Genomic DNA, 20,404 nt, shown 5'->3' with positions numbered 1-20,404 from the left:
GCCCCAAGGTGTGCGCAAAGATAGGACCTGACGTATCTTTGCTGCGTGCTTTCCATATCCTCCTATGGGAGCCGGAAAGCTCGCACCTCGGATCGTGTGTACAGGCTACTTCAAAGAAGTTTGAATTAGCCTGCACACGGCTACACTGCGGGCGGACAGCGCAGCTACACTGCGGGCGGACAGCGCAGCTACGCTGCGGGCAGACAGCGCAGCTACGCTGCGGGCAGACAGCGCAGCTACGCTGCGGGCGGACAGCGCAGCTACGCTGCGGGCGGACAGCGCAGCTACGCTGCGGGCGGACAGCGCAGCTACGCTGCGGGCGGACAGCGCAGCTACGCTGCGGGCGGACAGCGCAGCTACGCTGCGGGCGGACAGCGCAGCTACGCTGCGGGCGGACAGCGCAGCTACGCTGCGGGCGGACAGCGCAGCTACGCTGCGGGCAGACAGCGCAGCTACGCTGCGGGCGGACAGCGCAGCTACGCTGCGGGCGGACAGCGCAGCTACGCTGCGGGCGGACAGCGCAGCTACGCTGCGGGCGGACAGCGCAGCTACGCTGCGGGCGGACAGCGCAGCTACGCTGCGGGCGGACAGCGCAGCTACGCTGCGGGCGGACAGCGCAGCTACGCTGCGGGCGGACAGCGCAGCTACGCTGCGGGCGGACAGCGCAGCTACGCTGCGGGCGGACAGCGCAGCTACGCTGCGGGCGGACAGCGCAGCTACACTGCGGGCGGACAGCGCAGCTACACTGCGGGCGGACAGCGCAGCTACACTGCGGGCGGACAGCGCAGCTACACTGCGGGCGGACAGCGCAGCTACACTGCGGGCAGACAGCGCAGCTACACTGCGGGCAGACAGCGCAGCTACACTGCGGGCAGACAGCGCAGCTACACTGCGGGCAGACAGCGCAGCTACACTGCGGGCAGACAGCGCAGCTACACTGCGGGCAGACAGCGCAGCTACACTGCGGGCAGACAGCGCAGCTACACTGCGGGCAGACAGCGCAGCTACACTGCGGGCGGACAGCACCTCTGTGAAAGAGCCCTAAGTGTTACGCTTCGTAGCACCAACATATTCCGCAGTGCTTTACATTCTAGACAAGCAGCAGCTACACAGACTCCCAATTGTTGAATAGAAAAGCTGTAGTTATAATGCTTTAGTTATAATACTCTAGTTAAAAATGGCTAGTAATAATATGCTAGTTATAATGCTCTTATTATAATGCTCTAGTTCTAACACTCTGCTCCTTATGCTCATGTTTAAGAGTAATGCGCTTTAAAGGTTTAGCAGTAACATATTCCACAGTGCTTTACATTCCAGGAAAACAGCAGTTACACAGATTCCCAATTGATGGACAAAAAAGCAGAAGTTATAAAGTTCTATTTATAGTAATCTAGTGATAATGCTCTGGTTATAATGTTCATGTGATAATATCTCAGTTCGAATGCTCTAGTGCTCATATACTAGTTATCATGCTTCAGTCATAAAGTTCTACCGGTAGGTATAATACACAAGTTATAATGCTCTAGTGTAATACTCCAGTTATAATGTTCTACTTATAAATTCTAATTATAATAAATCTAGTTATAAAGCTCTAGGTAGAATACTCTAAATATAAAGGTCTAGGCATAACGCTCTAGTTATAATATTCTAGATATAACGGTCCAGGCATAATGCTCCAGTTATAATGCTCTGCTTGTAGCGCTCATGTTATGATTAATATGTTTTACTGCTGTAACACCTACATATCCCACAGCACTTTACAATCCTGGGAAGAAGCAGCTACACAGACTTCCAACCGCTGGACAAAAAAAGCTCTAGTTATAATACTCTAGTTAAAGCTATATTACTTATGCTCTATTTATAATACTCTAGCTATAATGCACTAGTTATAATACTCTAGTTATTAAGCTCCAGTGCAGATGCTGTAGTTATATATATTATATATTATGTCCTCTTTATAACACTCCCCCATATTACACCAGTGTGATCGCTCTTGTTATCACACTCCAGGTCGGTAAGCACAGATGAGCAGGTGACCCCGTGTTGTCTACACAGCACTATCACACAGTCAGTGGAGGTTCCAGAGCCGGAAGCATCGGAGGACACGTGTATACAATGCACTGCTGCAGTTCTGGTGCATTATCCGCTGCAGATGTCATCAAAGTACAATCAACAATCTGAGCTCAGGGTCATCAGCCGGGCATTATAACTCTATTACAGACCAATACATTTTTCTATGGGGGCAGCAGACCAATGTGAGGCTTCTGCAGGGGAAGATATGACAGAGCTGTGAACATGAAAAGCCTCCAATGTGCTCCCATTATAGGAACTAAAATGAAGTTATGCAACTTTTGTAAATAGTCTTCAAGATCCCTGCTTGCTGTCAGTGAATGGAAACAGTCAATACTTCTCTGAGAATTTGTTACAAATGTATCCTGTCAATACAATGCTCTGTGATAGAAGCATCCTGCGTGCAGACTGATACATTGTAACAGGCAGGAGAGAGATTATAATGGACACATATTACATACCAGCTACCGCGCTCTCCTACCTGCTCCTTCCTCTTGTGCCAGCGGCCGCAGGGGCTCTCCTCCAGGACTTCGCTCTCATCCTCGCTCTCCTCGTCCTTCTCCTTCTCTGGAGCCTTCTGTGAGGGGGAAAGCAGTGTTAGAGCCATGATACGTGAGGCGCAGCCGCCCCGGGCTGTGCAGCTGGGAATGTATTTGCGCTGAGTGTGCGCTGCACAGAGTGGAAGGGGTTAAAGGGCCGAGCTCCGCTGACAGATCAACACTCTCTGTTTAACAACAGGCTCAGTATATCGCAGCTCCACCTTGTGCCACCCCTTAGTAACACCCAGAAACCTGTGATACTGGGGAGGGAGGGCTGCCAAGGACGAGGGCACTAGAGGTGCAATACCACCAGATGCTACATGAAGATAGTGCCACAGTGAACCCATAGCAGTGCCAGTTGCCCAGTAATAGCTACACTGTACCCACAGTAGTACAAATTGCCAAGAAATAGACACAGTGTGCCCATAACAATGCCAGTCACCCAGTAATAGCCACAGTGCATCCATAACAATGCCAGTCCCCCAGTAATAGCCACAGTGTACCCATAATAGTGCCAGTCCCCCCGTAATAGCCACAGTGTACCCATAATAGTGCCAGTAACAGCCACGAGGCACCCATAACAGTGCCAGTAATAGCCACAGAGCATCCATAACAGTGCCAGTCACCCAGTAATAGCCACAGTGGACGCATAACAGTGCCAGTCACCCAGTAATAGCCACAGTGCCCCCATTGACAGTGCCAGACACCCAGTAATAGCCACAGTCCACCCATAACAGTGCCAGTCGCCCAGTAATAGCCACAATAGTGCCAGTCACCCAGTAATAGCCACAGTGCACCCACAACAGTGCGAGTAATAGCCACGGGGCACCTATAACAGTGCCAGTCATCCAGTAATCACCACAGTGCCAGTAATACCCACACAGCATCCATAAAAGTGATAGTCACCCAGTAACAGCCACAGTGTACCTATAACACTGCCAGTCACTTAGTAATAGCCACAGTGTGCCCATAACAGTTCCAGTTACCCAGTAAAAGCCACAGAGCACACATAACAGTACTAATCACCCAGTAATAGACACAGTGCACCCATAAAAAGTGCCAGTCACCCAGTAATAGCCACAGTGCAGCCATTATAGTGCCAGTCACCCAGTAATAGCCACAGTGCACCCATAACAGTGCTATTCACCCAGTAATAGCCACAGGGCATTCATAACGGTACTAGTCATCTAGTAATAGCCACAGTTCATTCACCCATAACAGAGCCAGTCAGCCAGTAATAGCCATGGTGCACCCATAATAGAGCCAGTCACCCAATAATAGCCACAGTGCATCCATAACAGAGCCAGAAATCCAGTAATAGCCACAGGGCACCCAAACACAGAGCCAGAAACCCAGTAATAGCCATAGTGCACCCATAACAGTGCTAGCCACTTAGTAACAGCCACAATGCACCCATAATAGTGCCAGTTACCCTGCAGTAGCCACAGAGTAGCCATTAAAGTTCTACTCACCCAGTAATAGCTGCAGGGTACCTAGATCAGTGCCAGTCACCCAGTAATCGCCACTGTGCTCCCACAATAGTGCCAGTTACCCAGTAATAACCACACTGCACCCAGAACTGTGCCAGCCAACCAATAATAGCCACAGTGCACGCATTACAGTACTAGTTGTCCATTAATAGACACAACTCTCCCCCAAAAAAGTGCCAGACACCCAGTAATAGCCGCAGTGCACCCATAACAGTGCGAGTCACCCAGTAATAGCCACAGTGCACCCATAAAAGTACCGGTCATCCAGTAATAGCCACATTGCACCTATAACAGTAATAGTAAAATTAACCCTACAATTATATAAATAGTAAAAAGAGTAATACTGAAAGTGATAGCCCTTTAATAAATAATGTAGGAAAAAAAGTAGAGGGTCATGAGGAGAAGGCAAATCTATTAAATTGTTTTTTCTCCAGGATATTCACAAAGGAAAATTAAATGTCAGGTGAGATGTAGAGTGATAAAGTAAACTTTCCATTAAATTTCACCAGTTTAACCTATTAATGAGTGCAGAGTCGCCTTAAAAAGATTAAAATAGACAAATTGACGGTCCCGATGGCATACACCCCTGGTTTCTAAGAGCATTAAGTAATGTGATAGACAGATCATTGTCTCTTATATTTAAGGACTCTATAGTGATAGGGTCTGTTCCACTAGATTGGCGAATCGATGATTTTGTGCCAATGTGCAAAAAGGGATCATAAGGTGAACCTGGAAACTATAGGCCAGTAAGTCTTACTTCTATTGTGGGTAAAATGTTTGATGGGTTTCTAGGAGATGCTATCCTAGAGTACTTCAAGGACAATAGCTGTATAACTCCATATCAGCATGGGTTTAAATGGAGTGGCTCCTGTCAAACCAACCTGATCAGCTTCTACGAGGAGGTAAGTTCTAGACTGGACTGGGGGAGTTACTGGATCTTGTGCATCTGGACTTTTCCAAAGCATTTGATACTGTGCCGCATAAAAGGCTGATGTATAAAATGAGAATGTTTGGTCTGGGCGAGAATGTGTGTGAGTGGGTAAGTAACTGGTGAGTGATAGAAAGCAAGAGGGTGGTTATAATTGATTGGGTTACCATTACTAATGGAGTGCCACTGAGGGCAGTTGGAGGAGTAACTAGTGGGAGACCGCAGGGGTCAGTTTGGGGCCCTCTTCTTTTTAATATATTTACGACTTTTCGCATTATTATGAATTTTCATATTAATGAACTAGTAGAAGGATTGTGCAGTAAAATATCAATATTTGCAGATGATACAAAACTATGTAAAGAAACGAACACTAGAGAGGATGCAAGGAGATTGCAAGAGAATCTGGATAAGTTTTAACTTGGGGCAGAAAAGTGGCAAATGAGATTTAACACTGATAAATGTAGGGTTCTGCACATGGGCATAGGAAAGACATGCCACCATTACACACTAAATGGGAAACCACTGGGGAACACTGACATGGAAAAGAACTTGGGGGGTTTTAGTTAGCTGTAAACTTAACTGGAGCAACTAGTGTCAGGCATCTGCTGCCAAGGCAAATAGGACCATGGGGTGCATCAAACGAGAGCATTGTTCTTCCTCTTTACAAGTCACTCGTCAGACGGCACATGGAATATTGTGTACAGTTTGGGGCATCAGTACTCTAGAAGGACATAGCAGAACTTGAGCGGGTACAAAGGCGGGCAAATAAAGTAATAAATAGAATAGGTGGACTACAATACCCAGAGAGATTATCAAAATTGCGATTATTTCGTTTAGAAAAAAGACGGCTGAGGGGTGACCTAATAACTATGTCAAAATGCTAATGACCACTTGTCCATGACTGTGTGAGTTACAAGCTCTGCCCTTGATCACATGACGTCATCGCAGGTCCTAAAGCATAAAACATGCAGAGCCTGACAGAACCTGTGATGATGTCACCGTCATGTAATCAGTTACCAGCTTTTAGCTCCACCCCTGATCACATGACAGTGACCTCATCACAGGTGCTGCTTGGCTTTATTAAAAAACCTACAGAGCCGGACAGCAGCCAGGTGCTGACAAGACCTGTGATGATGTCACAGTCGTGATCACTCACCGGCTCTCAGCTCGGCCCTTTTGATGATGTCACGTTATGTGATCACTCACCGGCTCTTAGCTCCGCCACTTATTACATGACGGTGACCTCATCACAGATCCTAAAGCAGCAGAGCCCGATGACAAATGTATAGGCCCTTTTACACAAGATGATTATTGTTCTACTGCGGGATTTAGAATGATAATCGTCCCATGTAACAGCATGCTGAAACTGAACAACTGGATGAGAATCGTCCAGTCGTTCACTTTTAAGAACGGCAGCTGCTTGCAGTAAATGGAGAGAAGCAGGGGAGAGAACTCTCCTCCAGCCACCTCACCTTCCTGCTCGCCATTCTGTGAGTGATCCAGCGATGCTCGCTCTTGTGTAACAGCACGGGAGCAAGTATACACGTGGACGAGTGTCGGGCGTCATTTGCCCAACACTCATTATATGTAAAATTGCGCCACCAGAAACACTGCTACTATAATTTCCTAATAATTACTAGTATACAGAGATCTCTCCCATCATCTATTTATACCCAGGACTAGAAGGCAGAAATGAGGGCAGCAGCATACGGAGCAAATAGGAAGAATTCATCCAGCAGGATGAGCCTTTATTCCATCGTTACATCAGAGTATGCGATGTTTCGACCCCAATCTGGAGTGTTTGTCAAGCCTTCCTGGGTTGCCAGCTTTCTGTAGTTTTGGAAGCATGTAGAATATTCCAACCCTGGGGTTCTCCAGTGTCAAGTCCAGGTTTTGTGGAGCCCACGGACAAACTCTGATGACCCTTCTCAATTCTCTCACATATTTTTGAGTTGGGTTTTGATCCAGTTTGGTTTAGTATGTGGTGTCCGTCAGGTGTTTGTCTGCTTCTTTTGTGTAGTCCGATGTATTCATGAGGACTATAGCACCACCCTTATCTGCAGGCTTAATGGTGATCTCCTTGTTGATCTGAGTGCACATATGGCCCTTCTTTCCTGCGTATTGATATTGAATGCTTTTATCTTTTTCTGCTTGTCCAGTTTCTTTTCCTTGTTCTTTATCTGGTACAACAGTAGTGTTGTGTAATAGCATTAAATTCTCAGTTTCAAGTCCTCTGTAAGTGTGTTCCTTAAAGTTTGTATCTCCATAAGGGTTTTTTTCTTGGTGCTATAGAAGACTTTGATATGGTGGTTCCGCAGTCTCTCAGAAGTCCTGTAGCATAGACGCTGTGGATAAAGGGTATTATAGGTATGCAGAATGGGATTCCCCAGGCAAAGTCCTTTGGAAATTAAATGTTCCTTCTTGCATTTGGATAAAAAGAAAATCTCGCTGTCTAGTTGCGCCAATTTCTTTAGACAATGTTTCAATTCCATCTGTGTACGGTACATTCTGGTATCCTCCATTAGGTAAAGAGAAAAAAGTTTGGTACGGTGTTAGCCAGTAGAGCAAAATGTGATTATTCCCAGCAAGAGAAACCAAGTAATCTTGTAGATATGATACCTTTTAATGGCTAACAAAAATACACAATGTTATAGCGAGCTTTCAAACTTACTCAGGGTTCTTCCTGAGGCTTAAATGGAATAGATCCGAAGAGGCGTGCGTATATATATATATATATATATATATATATATATATACATATATACACACATACATTAAGGCCTCCTTCCCACGAGCGTGACGGGCTCCGCCGCGTAATATTCCGCAGTGAAGCCCGTCACGGCGCCCCCCAGAGACCCCATACTTACCAGCGGAAGATAGCGTGAAGACGCTTCCCCACCCACCCCCACCGCGTCACATGACGTGGCCGGCCGTGTCACGTGACGCGCCGGCCGCGTCATATGACGCGCGGCGGTAGGCGGGGAAGCGTTTTTTCACGCTATCTTCCGCTGGTTGCAGCGGGAGATAGCGTGAACGGACGGCTTCCATTGACTGCAATGGAAGCCGTCAGCGCGTACACCCGCAGCAAATAGAACATGCTGCGCGTGAGGACAGGAGATTTCACGGTGCGTAATTCCGCGGTGGAATTACGCATCGTGAGCATTGTGCTATTAGGTTCAATAGAACCTAATAGCAGGGGGCAACGCAGCGGATTTTTGCCGCGGATTTACGCGGCGTAAATCCGTTCGTGGGAAGGAGGCCTAAAAAGGCTTAGACATGGCATGATTGATTTGCACTTAGAAACAATACCAGAACAGGATGGGTAGAGGAGTCCACTGCTAAGGGATGTGAAAGTTGGTCCCCAAATGTATTAGAAGGTCACCAGGCCTGTGTATTATCTGTGCTATAGTTTTCTCAAACAGCTGTCTGTGTATGGTTTTCCGATTTTGTTTCCCACTCCCATTCTTTGTCTTAAAGACTTGTTTAAAGAGTCGTACATTGATTTGAAGGAATGCTGCCATCCAATAGGTGGCGCTGCAGAGGTATTATTTCATCTTCCTTATTTGCATCTATTACCCAGAGGAGCATGCATGGTCTTGTAAGTCTCCTCACCCACCTCCTAGTAGTGCTAGTCTCCCAGTAATAGTCACAGTGCCCCCATAACATTGCCAGTTAGCAAGTAATAGCCATATCGCCCCATAACAGTGCCAATCAGCCAGCAATAGCCAAATAGCCCCATAACTTTGCCAGTCACCCGGTAATATTCACAATGCTCCCGTAACAGGGCCAGACATCCAGAAATAGCCACATAGCCCCATAACTGTGCCAGTCACCCAGTAATAGCCACAGTGCTCCCATAACAGTGTCACTCAGCCAGTAATAGCCTCAGTGCATTCATAGCAGTAGCAGTCACTCAGTAACAGCTACAGGGTACCCATAACACGGGCAGTCACCCATTATTATCCACAGTGCACCCATACTAGTGCCAGTCACCCAGTAACATCCAGCATGCACCCATAATAGTGCCTGTTACCTAGTAATAGCCATAGTGTTCCCAAAATAGTGCCAGAAATCCAATTATAGCTACAGGGCACCCATAACAAGGGCAGTTACTCATTAACAGCCACAGTGCACCCATAATAGTGCCAGTCACCCAGTAATAACCACTAGGCATCCATAGTAGTGCCAGTCTCCCAGTAATAGTCACAGTGCCCCCATAAAAGTGCTAGTCAACCAGTAATAGCCACATAGCCCCATAACTGTACCAGTCACCTAGTAAAAGTCACAGTGCTCCCGTAACAGTGCCAGGCACCCAGTAGTAGCCACAGTGCACCCATAGCAGGGGCAGTCACCCAGTAATAGCTGCTGTACAACCAATCACCCAGTTATAACCACAGTGCACTCATATCAGTGCCAGTCACTCTGTAATAAACACACTGTACCCATGTTGGTGCCAGTCACCTAATAGTAGCCACAGTGCACCCATGTTAGCGCCAGTCACCTAATAGCAGCCACAGTGTACCCAAAACAGTGCCAGTCCCCCAGTAATATCTGCTGAGCACCTAAAACAGTCACACATTAATATCCGCACTCCTGATAAACGTATGTCCCAGAGTACCTGTCAGGCGATTTGTGACCGATTGTGATTACTGGAGGTTTGGCCCCTACCAAGAATGGAAGGGCCACAGCACTAATCTAGCTCTATATCCCCTGCATTGTTTTCCCCATCAGGGCCACACTTCCCGGCCCCCTACTATGCAGAGACGCTCTGAAGATGACGCAGCCGGAGAGCAGCACCGTGGTGTCTACATTCTGGGATTGGTAGGGGTCCAGCCTCCTGAAGATACGCTATCACTGTATGAGCTGGGAATAAGCGTTACATGGATACATTCTGCTTCCATATAATGTGTTACTATAGTGAATGTGCTGAGGGCCCCTGACCATGACTTGTGGGGGCCCAGACCCCTTACAGGTACATATTACATCGGACCTAGTGATGGCAGTGCTGAGCTGCCCGGAGGATAGTAGTGGCTTCCTCATACATCCCGCTGCGGAGGAGACTTCCGGCAGATCTGGATATATTTAGCTAATGTGGAATGTTCCAGAACTGGAATCTTAATATTTTAACTCCATCTTACAATGTGCAGACCAGCTGGGGTCTGCTGGTACCCTGAATGTATTCACCTGTCTGGGGGTCTCTTCTCCAGACCCCAACACTGCCTGCCAGGAACATGACAAGGAGAGTTCTATGCACACAGGTTGTCAGGAGTGACAGGAAGCACAGCAGAGGCCTGATGATAAAGGGCGAAGGGTGGAAGTATCACGGAAAGTCCACATCTCAGCCACAGGCGACCCTTCACTCTAGGAGAGGTCTGAGGCTTGGTTGGATTTTCGTATTAAGATGGCGTCTTCACTGAGTTGCAATGTGTATTGAGAAATGCTCAATGCGTACAGCAAACCGTTTTATGCTCTTTTATTGAGACTCCTCCCCTTTCTCTAGGCCACTCCCCTACTGAGTCACCTCCATATAGACTCCTCTCCCTGATTGAACCCCCCCCTTATTCAGTCTTTCCCCTTAATGAGCGTCCTCCACCTTTTTGAGGTCCCTCTTATTTATAATGCTACCCCTTACTGAAGCCCCTCCTCTTACTTATCATTCTTCCTTTTATTAAGGCCCTCTCCTTAGTTAATATCCTCCCTGTTATTGAGGCACCTCACCCTTATTGAGTTTCCTCTCCCTTATTGAGACTCCTCCTCCTTTTTCAAAAACCTCCCCTTAATGAGGCCACTTCCCCTTTTAAGTAGCCTTCTGTTTACTGAGGCCCCTCCCCTTATTTATGATCCTCCTTATTAGGGCCCTTCCTCTTATTTATGATCCTCCTTCCTCTTGAAGCCCCACATCCTTATTGATGATCCTCCCTGTTATTGAGACTTCTCCTCCTTTTTGGGTGTCCTCCCCTATTGAGGCTTTTCCTTATTATTGATTATCTACCGTTATTGAGGCCCATTTGCTTACTTTAGGCACCCCCATATATTTCTTATTGAAGCCCCTTCCCCTTTTTGAGGCCCATCCCCTAAAGTCTGGGTGTAGCATTTGTCTGATCATTGTCTATTTGCTACTAGGGTTCTGTTACCCCTAGATTATAATTTTCTGTACTCTATTTCAGACACTTCTGGATTCATTGACCACAGTTGTGTCCTAATGGAGCAACGCTGCAGTAAAATAGTCAGAACAGCAGACAAACTTATAAAGCAGAGCTGTAGTATAAAGCATGGGGGGACGGGGGAAACAGAACAGCACACAAGCATCTGATGAGCCAGGCAGCAGATTTTAGACCACATCAGACCCCAATTGACATTGCATCTAAGCTGAAACCGCTGATGACATATAGGGGCCCCCAAAAGTATAACCCTATGTATATTCCCTGCCCCCTTATAGACATATCCAGAGGTGGGAGTAGTTATGTCCTTTATGCCAGTCTTAGCTGTAGCGAATGCTGGCTTTAATGGGGCGACCACCAGTGGGTGAGATACCGATGCAATGAGAAAATATCTAAGGGTACATCTACACAAGGCAATTAAATGCAAAACGGCTGCGTTTTGTGAAAATCTCAGTTGGACCGCACTGTGTGAATAAACCCTGAAACATTTGCAAGTCCTGGCAGAAGAGCTGCACAGATACCGCATAGGGCCTCATGCCCACGACCGTGGCAGACACCGCTAGTGGAATATCGCAGCGGAGTCCACCACGGCGCCTCCCAAAACCCTTATACTCACCTCCCGGATCCGCCGCGTCATTTCTGTCCCTCGAACTGGCACGCATACGCAGTACAGCATGTGACGCGCTGGCAGTGCGGGATGACGCGGCTGGCCATGGGTGGAGACGCGTATTCACGTGATACTTCCGCTGTGCTACAGCGGAAGTATAGCGTGATGGACGACTTCCATTGACTACAATGGAAGCCGGCCGTGCGTATTCCCGTGGCAATTAGAGCATGCCGCGGTTTATTTCATGCTGCGGAATTCCGCAGCATGAACATTATGTTAGGTTCAATAGAACCTAATAGCTGCGGCATAACACCGTGGATTTCCACCGCATAAAACGCAGCAGAAATCTGCCCATGGCCATTAGCCCTTACTGGACAATTCTAGTGCATGCACTACCACTTCTCACCACCTTCCTAGCAGCTGATAATTTATATAGACACCATTAGAACAGCGCCCCTACCGCCCAATGCCATATCTACCCCTGCCATAACAATATTGGTACAGTCAGTCTGTTACCTATTCACCTCCTGACTGTGTTGTAGTCATGTAGTGACTGATACCAGAGGACAACAGCGGGCCCACAGTGATGTTCCCCAAATATATATTTTAGCTGTGGTATCTAACTGGTCGTAGCCGCATTCTCAGGCACCGCAGGGATCTGGTATTTGTCCTCAGGACATTGTATACATAACATCTACTATATATAAACAGTGAGGAAACCGTGTGCCGCAGTTTATCCTCTGCACACGGACTGCGCAGAGCCGGACTGAGCCGGGTTACATTTTTCAAAATTTTCAAGAATAAAAATGGACATGTCAAATACAAGGGACAAATGACAAGTCGCACGTAAAAAGTGCGTGAATCACAGTGTGCGGGGCTGTACGGTAGAATACGTTAGAATACGTTAATGTGCTGTTCCCTCCACCGTGAGCACAGTAAGTGCTGATGAACTGTTGTCTCAACCGTGTCGCCCTTCCTGGGTTAGTTGTCCCTGGCTGTCATTCTGTAGTGGAAGGAAGTGTCAGTCAGAAGGGGCCTTTACTGGTGTATCTTTACGCCTTCGGAAGCTAGGGGTTTGAAAGGGATAACGCCCCTCTCACACCCCTAGCTGCCGATTGGGTCAAGATCTGAAGGTCCTACAAGGTGCTGTTAGGATCCGTGCTCTCACAGAGGAGTGCTCCCTGTGCTGTACCGCAGATAGCTGCCTGTCCCTCAGCCCTGCTGCATTATGGCTCCCTGGAGTGGTGCACTGTATCCCCGACGCTGTGTTCTCTGTGCTGCCGAGCGCCTTATAGTAAAGTAATATGCCAGCGGAGGGTGGGGAAAAGGGAAGGGGGCCGCCACCTCCAAAGCCGCTTCACCTCACTGTCCACTGGCTGAGGCTGACCCGCTCTGCAGTTTAAGACAGAGGGTGGTAGCAAAGGCAGGGAAGGCCCTTTCCGAAGTGCAAATGCACACATGGAGCGGGATACCTGCGGGTGGCGGCTTTCAGTGAGTGTAGCAGGGTGGTGTGGCCTCCATGCTGTTGCGCCGTCAGAGAAGCGGCTTCACGCTGCTCCGGTGTCCCTGCTCAGTTCTGTGCTGCGAATGGGCTGCCGTCCGGGAAGAACCAGTACGATTTACCTAGAAGACGCGTTCTGCACGGGCATCGGGGAAATACCTTGCAGCTGCGGCTGGCTGCCTGCCTGCAGCGGGGGATGCTGTCTGGTTTCTTTATTGGGCAGCCAGGACCTAAATCCCATCCAGATCAGCAGCCAATCATGTTCAGGAGGCGTAACTTCCCTGTCAAACCTGACTCCACCAGTACTTCCTGGTGGCGTCAAGATACACCAGTACCGAAGGGGACATTACCTGGTACCCTGCGCTTACGTGGCGGTGGGAGTTGCTGTAGATGGGGTTGAACAGCATCCACATAACTGTTAGTGTCTGGCAACTCTGGTGAGGGTGTGACAAAAATGTGTGTGAGACCTACAGACAGAGTATGGAGATCTGGGCCTCGACAGTCACCAGAGAGCGTGCAGAGGAGCTGCGAAAGAGCAGTGATCAGGGCTCGGCCTAGACAACAACCAAGGAATAGGCAGAGGGCTGTGAGAGAAGGAGGAGGTCAGGGCTCGGCCTAGACAGCCACCAAGGAATAGGCAGGAAGCTGTAAGAGAAGGAGGAGGTCAGGGCTCGGCCTAGACAGCTACCAAGGTATAGGGAGGCAACACTGAGAGAAGGAGGAGGTCAGGGCTCGGCCTAGACAGCCACCAAGGAACAGGCTGGAGCTGTGAGAGAAGGAGGAGGTCAGGGCTCAGCCTAGACAGCCACCAAGGAATAGGCTGAAGCTGTGAGAGAAGGAGGAGGTCAGGGCTCGGCCTAGAGAGCCACCAAGGAATAGGCAGGCAACTCTGAGAGAAGGAGGAGGTCAGGGCTCAGCCTGGACAGCCACCAAGGAATAGGCAGGGAGCTGTGAGAGAAGGAGGAGGTCAGGGCTCGGCCTAGACAGCCACCAACGAATAGGCTAGAGCTGTGAGAGAAGGAGGAGGTCAGGGCTCAGCCTAGACACCCACCAAGGAATAGGCTGAAGCTGTGAGAGAAGGAGGAGGTCAGGGCTCGGCCTAGAGAGCCACCAAGGAATAGGTAGGCAACTCTGAAAGAAGGAGGAGGTCAGGGCTCGGCCTAGACAGCCACCAAGGAATAGGCAGGGAGCTGTGAGAGAAGGAGGAGGTCAGGGCTCAGCCTAGACGGCCACCAAGGAATTGGCTGAAGCTGTGAGAGAAGGAGGAGGTCAGGGCACGGCCTAGACAGCCACCAAGGAATAGGCAGGGCCTGTGAGAGAAGGAGGAGGTCAGGGCTTGGCCTAGACAGCCACCAAGCGGTCTGTTAGTAGAGTTGCTACCAGTCTGGCGAATCACCCGCCCGGTTGGTAATTAAGTCCGATGGCCGATGTCAGTATTTATTTTTTCACCATCCGCTTCTCTCTAGCTCCCATTCAGCCGCCAGCTCACTGCTGTAATCACAAGCTGTGACCCCTGTTTCCTCCCACCCCACGGAGGGGCCCTAGTACTACTGAATATACTACGGTATTACTATTGGGGCCACTACTGGTTGTATTGTTGCTACTCTGGGTGCTAATACTATTGGGGCCTCTACAGGGGCTACTATTACTATTGGGGCCACTACTGTTGGCATTGTTATTACTGGAGGCACTATTACTATTGGGGCCTTAACTGAGGACACTATTACTATTGGAGCCACTTTTACTACTGGGGCATTGTTACTACTGGGAGCACTATTACTATTAGGGCCACTACTGGGATACTATTACTATTAGGGCCACTATTGGGCACACAATTACCATTGGTGCCAATACTAGGGGGCACTGTTACTATTGGGGTCTGTGAGAGAGCACAGAGGTCTGGGCCTAAAAAGCCGACAAGGAGCACATCAAGTGGTTGTGGGAGAGAGACAGGCTGGAGGAGTGATTGAAGCCTGATACCTCTATATGAGAGACACGGCCTTGGAGCTGGAATCCCTCGGATGGGTCACTCAAGAGAGAAAGACGCTGTGGTGAATCTGAAAGACTGATGTAAGGAGCCGGTGGCTGCATATTGTCCCACAGCCCCAACAGCGTCCTAGAGAGAGTTGAGTAAGCTGGCGACCATGTCTACAGATGACTGCACCAGTGAGAGGGACAGATATGGGATCAGCGTTTGTAATGACTCCCCTCCTGCTAACAAAATGATGCAAGAAGTACTAAAAGATAAGGAGTGGTAAAACAATAGAGTGGCTTTACACAGGACAACTATCATCCGAGTAGTTGCTCAAAGTTTGTGTGCTTTCACACAGAGTGATTGTTGTCCTCTTGTAGTTCAATCTTGCCATCACTGAAGCGCACACCTCCCTGGCGAGTTATGGGCTAGTCACTGAAAGAAAATTACCTGCTTATACCGGACGATAAATCAACCAGCGACTATTTTTAGGAGAGCTGAAGTGAAGCGACTAGTGAATTAATTCTTTCTCATCACCTGGTTGGTGGCCGAGTTTGCTTGAAAAAACTGTTGCTTACAATCGATCCATCGAGCAACTAATCAGACAATAGTAGTCCCGTATAAAGCCACCCTTGGGGTATGTTCCCACATTGTGGATTTTGCGCTGTGGACTTTGGTGCAGATTTGATGTGAATTTTGATGCGTTTTTTAAGTGGATCCGCAGCAGATTTCACCCTTTCAATTGAAGCGGTAAAGTCTGCTGTGGACCCGCATCAATAGTGTGAACTTTACAGCGCGGTTTCTGACGTGGTATTTGGTGTGGATTTACCGCTCTAAAAAAGCTGTACCAAATCCACTATGCGTGAACGTATCCTTACTGTTAGGTTGATCCATCTGTTATAATGCAAGAGGTGGCAACCCCACAGTGGACAGCGTAAGCGGAGGACTTGGATTCTAAAAGGGACAGCACTCTGTATACGCGCAAATGTTATTGGCGTGAACGCTAAAAGGGTTGTACAAGAATTACAAGTTATTGGTGGGGGTTTCGCAACTGAGACCCCCACCGATAGCGAGAAACGGGGGTCCCATGTCTACCACCTTTCGTCATTGCGGGGATGCTTCTTCCCTCACAGTGACGTCACACTAAGTCACTGGTCACAGAGACTCTCAGAGAAGCCAGGGCATCTTATACAAGAGACTGATGGATAGACCCTGCAAACACCAGGTGGGGCATGCTGTCGTAAAGTATGGCCTCCATAAGACCCATAGCAGCACTGAAAGTTCAGCTAAGAACCATCAGCCATCTTGGCGCATATACTGACCTCCTGGCGGATTTGTGGTATGGTGCAGTTCTCCAGGACTCATTAAGAGACTATACAAGCGAGAGAGACTGCCAAACTATGCACACGATCGACACTTATGTTGTTAAAGTGACCATAACCAGTAAGAGTGTTGTGCCTCTAGAAGTAAAAAAAAATAGCGGAGTGAGAGAGTCCTCCAACTAGTGCAGCTCCTCGAGACTGTAACCTTTACACTTATGTACTCATTAAAGTGACAGTAACAAGTAAGGGTGATTTCACACGGGCGAGAAAATTGCGTGGTTTTTGCGTGATGCAAGAGTCTCATGAAACCAATGGTTTACAACGGTTTCCTTCCCATCTGCGATGTTTTCACTGATGCAATGTTGAGAGAGCGAAAAATCGCGGCATGCTCTATCTTTCTGCGATGTGCGATTTTCTCTTTATCTCCCATGTTTCCCTATGGAGCCTCCTTTTAATTGCCCGTGTGGAACTAGCCTAAAGAGTGCTGTGCCTCTAGTTGAGAAAATAAATATCAGAGTGAGAGAGTCCTCCAACTAGTGCAGCTGCTCGAGACTGTAACCTGAAGGCCTCATGTCCACGGGTGGGTTGGTTTCTACGCCGGTGACCGCATGTACCTGTCCGAGTCTTTTTTTTCCTGTACTGCGGACGTGTGTGGAAGTGCCGGCTGGCGCACCAGCGCACATACGCAGTACAGTTTTTGTTTTTTAAATTCCTGCTTTCCCGCGGAATCCACGGCCCGTCAGAATTCCGCAGCAAAAATCCGCCATTGGACCTTACACTTATGAACTCATTAAAGTGACAGTAACTGGTAAGAATGCTGTGCCCCTGGGTGAGAAAATGAATAGGGCAGCGTAGTACTCCTTTCACCCGTGACACTCTTAACACTTTGTAAGGCTGATGTTGGGCACTACGTAGTTCTTCTTTCTGACATTTCCATATATTGGACCTGCAGATATTGCTGTGAGTGCTTCCGCTCGATGTTGTGACGAATCATCCCTGTCAAACTATTTCACAGCGCACACCGCGTTGGGGAAACAAAAGGGTTAATGAAGATGTGTTGATGCCTCTGCGGAGTTTCCGGGACTGTGCACCTATACCGGCGTGCCGCCACCTGTCATGGCGAGGACTCTCTTAAGACATGAAGGGGTTACAGTGTAAAATGGCCGACTTGGCTCCACTTAGAATAACATCCCCCCCACAACCCCCAAAATATAGCCCCACTTTAACCCTTCATCTTCCAAAGAGCAGGGTTCATCGGATGTGTACAGGTTATTAACCCTTTCCCTACCAGATGCATCAGCTATGGTATTACATGACAGCGTGCTAGCATTGCATTTTGTAGGAGTGCTGCCAATCAGTGAAATGCCAAGCATGCCAGGCCGTGTTAGCAGTTGGAGGGGTTAATGATAACAGTTGTGACAATCAGATGGAGGTCTGTAATTAACTCTCTCAATGCTGAGGTGTCAGCATGCTGTGCTTGTTTATCAGCGGGCTTACCTCAACAGACTGCGTTGATACCATGTGAAGTGCCATCCTGTGTTGTGTGGCTTCCAGATGTGGGCACAGCAGGGTATAACCGTATGTCTCCAGACGACAAGCTACATAGGTCACCGTTCCTTCTTACACATGCACAGGAGATGCAAACAGCAGCAGATCCCCCCCAGACTGCACTACTGTAGGAGATGGAGCCCCCCAGAACGGAGCTCTACCCAGTACTGATCTGCTGTCACCTTCCCAGGCTCCAGACACCCATCTGCTTTCTGCCCAGGCAGTGGGGAGGCAGCAGTGCTTGTTATGGATGAGCCTGCAGCACCCTCTACTGGAAGAAAGTGAAATCCTGAGAGCCATCCAATCACCTCCCACCAGCCTGGCACTGTGGACGAAGAAAGGAATGATTGAGGGTAGAAGCAGAGCGGGCAGCGTTCCTAATCAGCTACTGCTGCTCTCTGATTGAACAGGTTTCATTATTGGGCATGAGTGCCTTGAGGACCTGGGACATCTAATGCTCCTCTTCACGCTAATACGGAATCAGAAAATAGTATTTGACCAGTCTAATATTAATATTAACCCCCTCACTAACACCCTATTACCCGCCACTCCGGGAGGAGCCAGGAACCATCAGAAGCGGACCATCTAATGTGACGTTTCACTCCTGGGGCGGCTGCAAGCTGGTACTTTTAGGATGGGAATGGGCCAATATCCTTGGACCTTCCCATCCTGATATCAGATCATAGGTCATCTTCTCACCCAACCTGGATGCTCCTGGTTTGGTTCTTGTGGAACGTCCCATAGGGAGACCCCGGACACCTGACATACGTTGGGAGCTGGGAGGGTATAGTGCTAATGTGTCACAGTGGCACTTATCAGTCTCCTTCCTGGAGGGAGACACGCAGCCAAGGCCAGAGTATCACTGCAGGCCACCTGGGACACCCCTAGGATAGGAAGATGCCCACTAGACAGGATAACAGGGATTGTAGTTGTCACGGGTGACGCCACCGTTCCTTCACACACCAGTATGACCCTCGGCGAAGAATAAATGCAGCCAAAGACAGTTCTGGGTACCACGGGTCTCTAGGAACGGTTAGAGCCCGGCATAAACTTTACTTAGAAAACTTGACAACAGAGAATACAAAGCAGTTCCATTAAAGACTTCACAGTGCAGGCAAATGACTGCTGAACGTAGTACCTCCACACGGCTGTCATAAGCTCAAAGATGCACATGTGTGAACAAAGATTATTCTCTTGTAGTACCTCCACCCTGACTTGAAGACGCATGGGTGTGATAATTAAAGGGTGTACCTCTACATGGTGCCGGCTGAACGTTGCTGTGTCTGCCTGCCTCCTGACACAGTACAGCAGTTGAATCCCCAAAGTGCTGGCTGAACGCTGCCTGCCTCCTGAATCCCCACTGTACTGCAAAATGTAAGTATTGTACAGATGAGTACAGTACAGTAAAGAAACGTTTGCAAATAAATACTGCAGTCCTATGTCAAAGCACAGATAACACAGTGATAATCTTTTTATTATAAAAGTAAAAAACATTACAGGGCGTAATAACAAAAATAGCAAAATAACAGAAAAATTTGCCAAATACAATCACCAGAACCATATATACAAAAACAGAAATATTTGCAAAAATAACAGAAAATAACAGAAATATTTGCAAGAAATAATAGCCAAACATATTCATATTTACAAAATTTTACAGAAACTGTACAGGAGTGAAAAACCGGTCTGGCCGCATCCCCAATCTCACACGTCCCATTTACACTACAAAATTTACATAAGAAAACATATCACAACAAAAACAAGACAACCTATTCCATAATCCCGTGGTGCTGCATATTCCAACCTGCTAAACAGAGAAAAAACACACATTAGTAAAACAAGAATATATATCAAATTTAATTTTCTTTTTTTTTTTTTTTTTTAAATTATATATACACACATACATATACACACTTTTTTTATTTAATTTTATTTATCCCCCCCTCCCCTCTAAACTACACACACATTACCCTCTACCCATCCCCTGGTCCGCTGCCAATACTTGCCTATCATGCTTATGAACACACACACACATATATTTTTTTTTTTCCCTTTCTCTCTTTCCTTGTAAATACACAGAACGTAATACTAACCCCCCACAAAAACTCATAATACCACCCATAAAGATACCACCACCCATGAAACATGATACCACCCACGGAAAAAAACAAACAAAAAACAAACATATAATATATATAATATAATACCACCCACAAACCCATATAATGCATAATAATCCACAGCCTAAATATACAGAAAAATATAT

General features: G+C 47.9%; 1 protein-coding gene across 1 annotated transcript in view; it reads right to left on the bottom strand.

Moving 5' to 3' along the window:
- The window catches only part of NRBP2 (nuclear receptor binding protein 2), a 77,786-nt gene extending 59,441 nt beyond the window's left edge, over positions 1–18,345 (bottom strand). The window contains exons 1-2 of the mRNA XM_066578153.1: positions 18,088–18,345; positions 2,552–2,647 (exon numbers count right to left, since the gene is read on the bottom strand). Coding sequence (XP_066434250.1) covers positions 2,552–2,647; positions 18,088–18,123 — 132 coding nt within the window. The 5' untranslated portion in view covers positions 18,124–18,345. The remainder of the gene's footprint in view (positions 1–2,551; positions 2,648–18,087) is intronic.
- Positions 18,346–20,404: the final 2,059 nt, after the last annotated feature.

This window comes from Eleutherodactylus coqui, chromosome 9 (genome assembly GCF_035609145.1).
Source record: "Eleutherodactylus coqui strain aEleCoq1 chromosome 9, aEleCoq1.hap1, whole genome shotgun sequence".
NCBI lineage: Eukaryota > Metazoa > Chordata > Amphibia > Anura > Eleutherodactylidae > Eleutherodactylus > Eleutherodactylus coqui.
The sequence above is the reverse complement of the archived record's forward strand: the minus strand, read 5'-3'. Positions and strand labels throughout refer to the sequence as shown.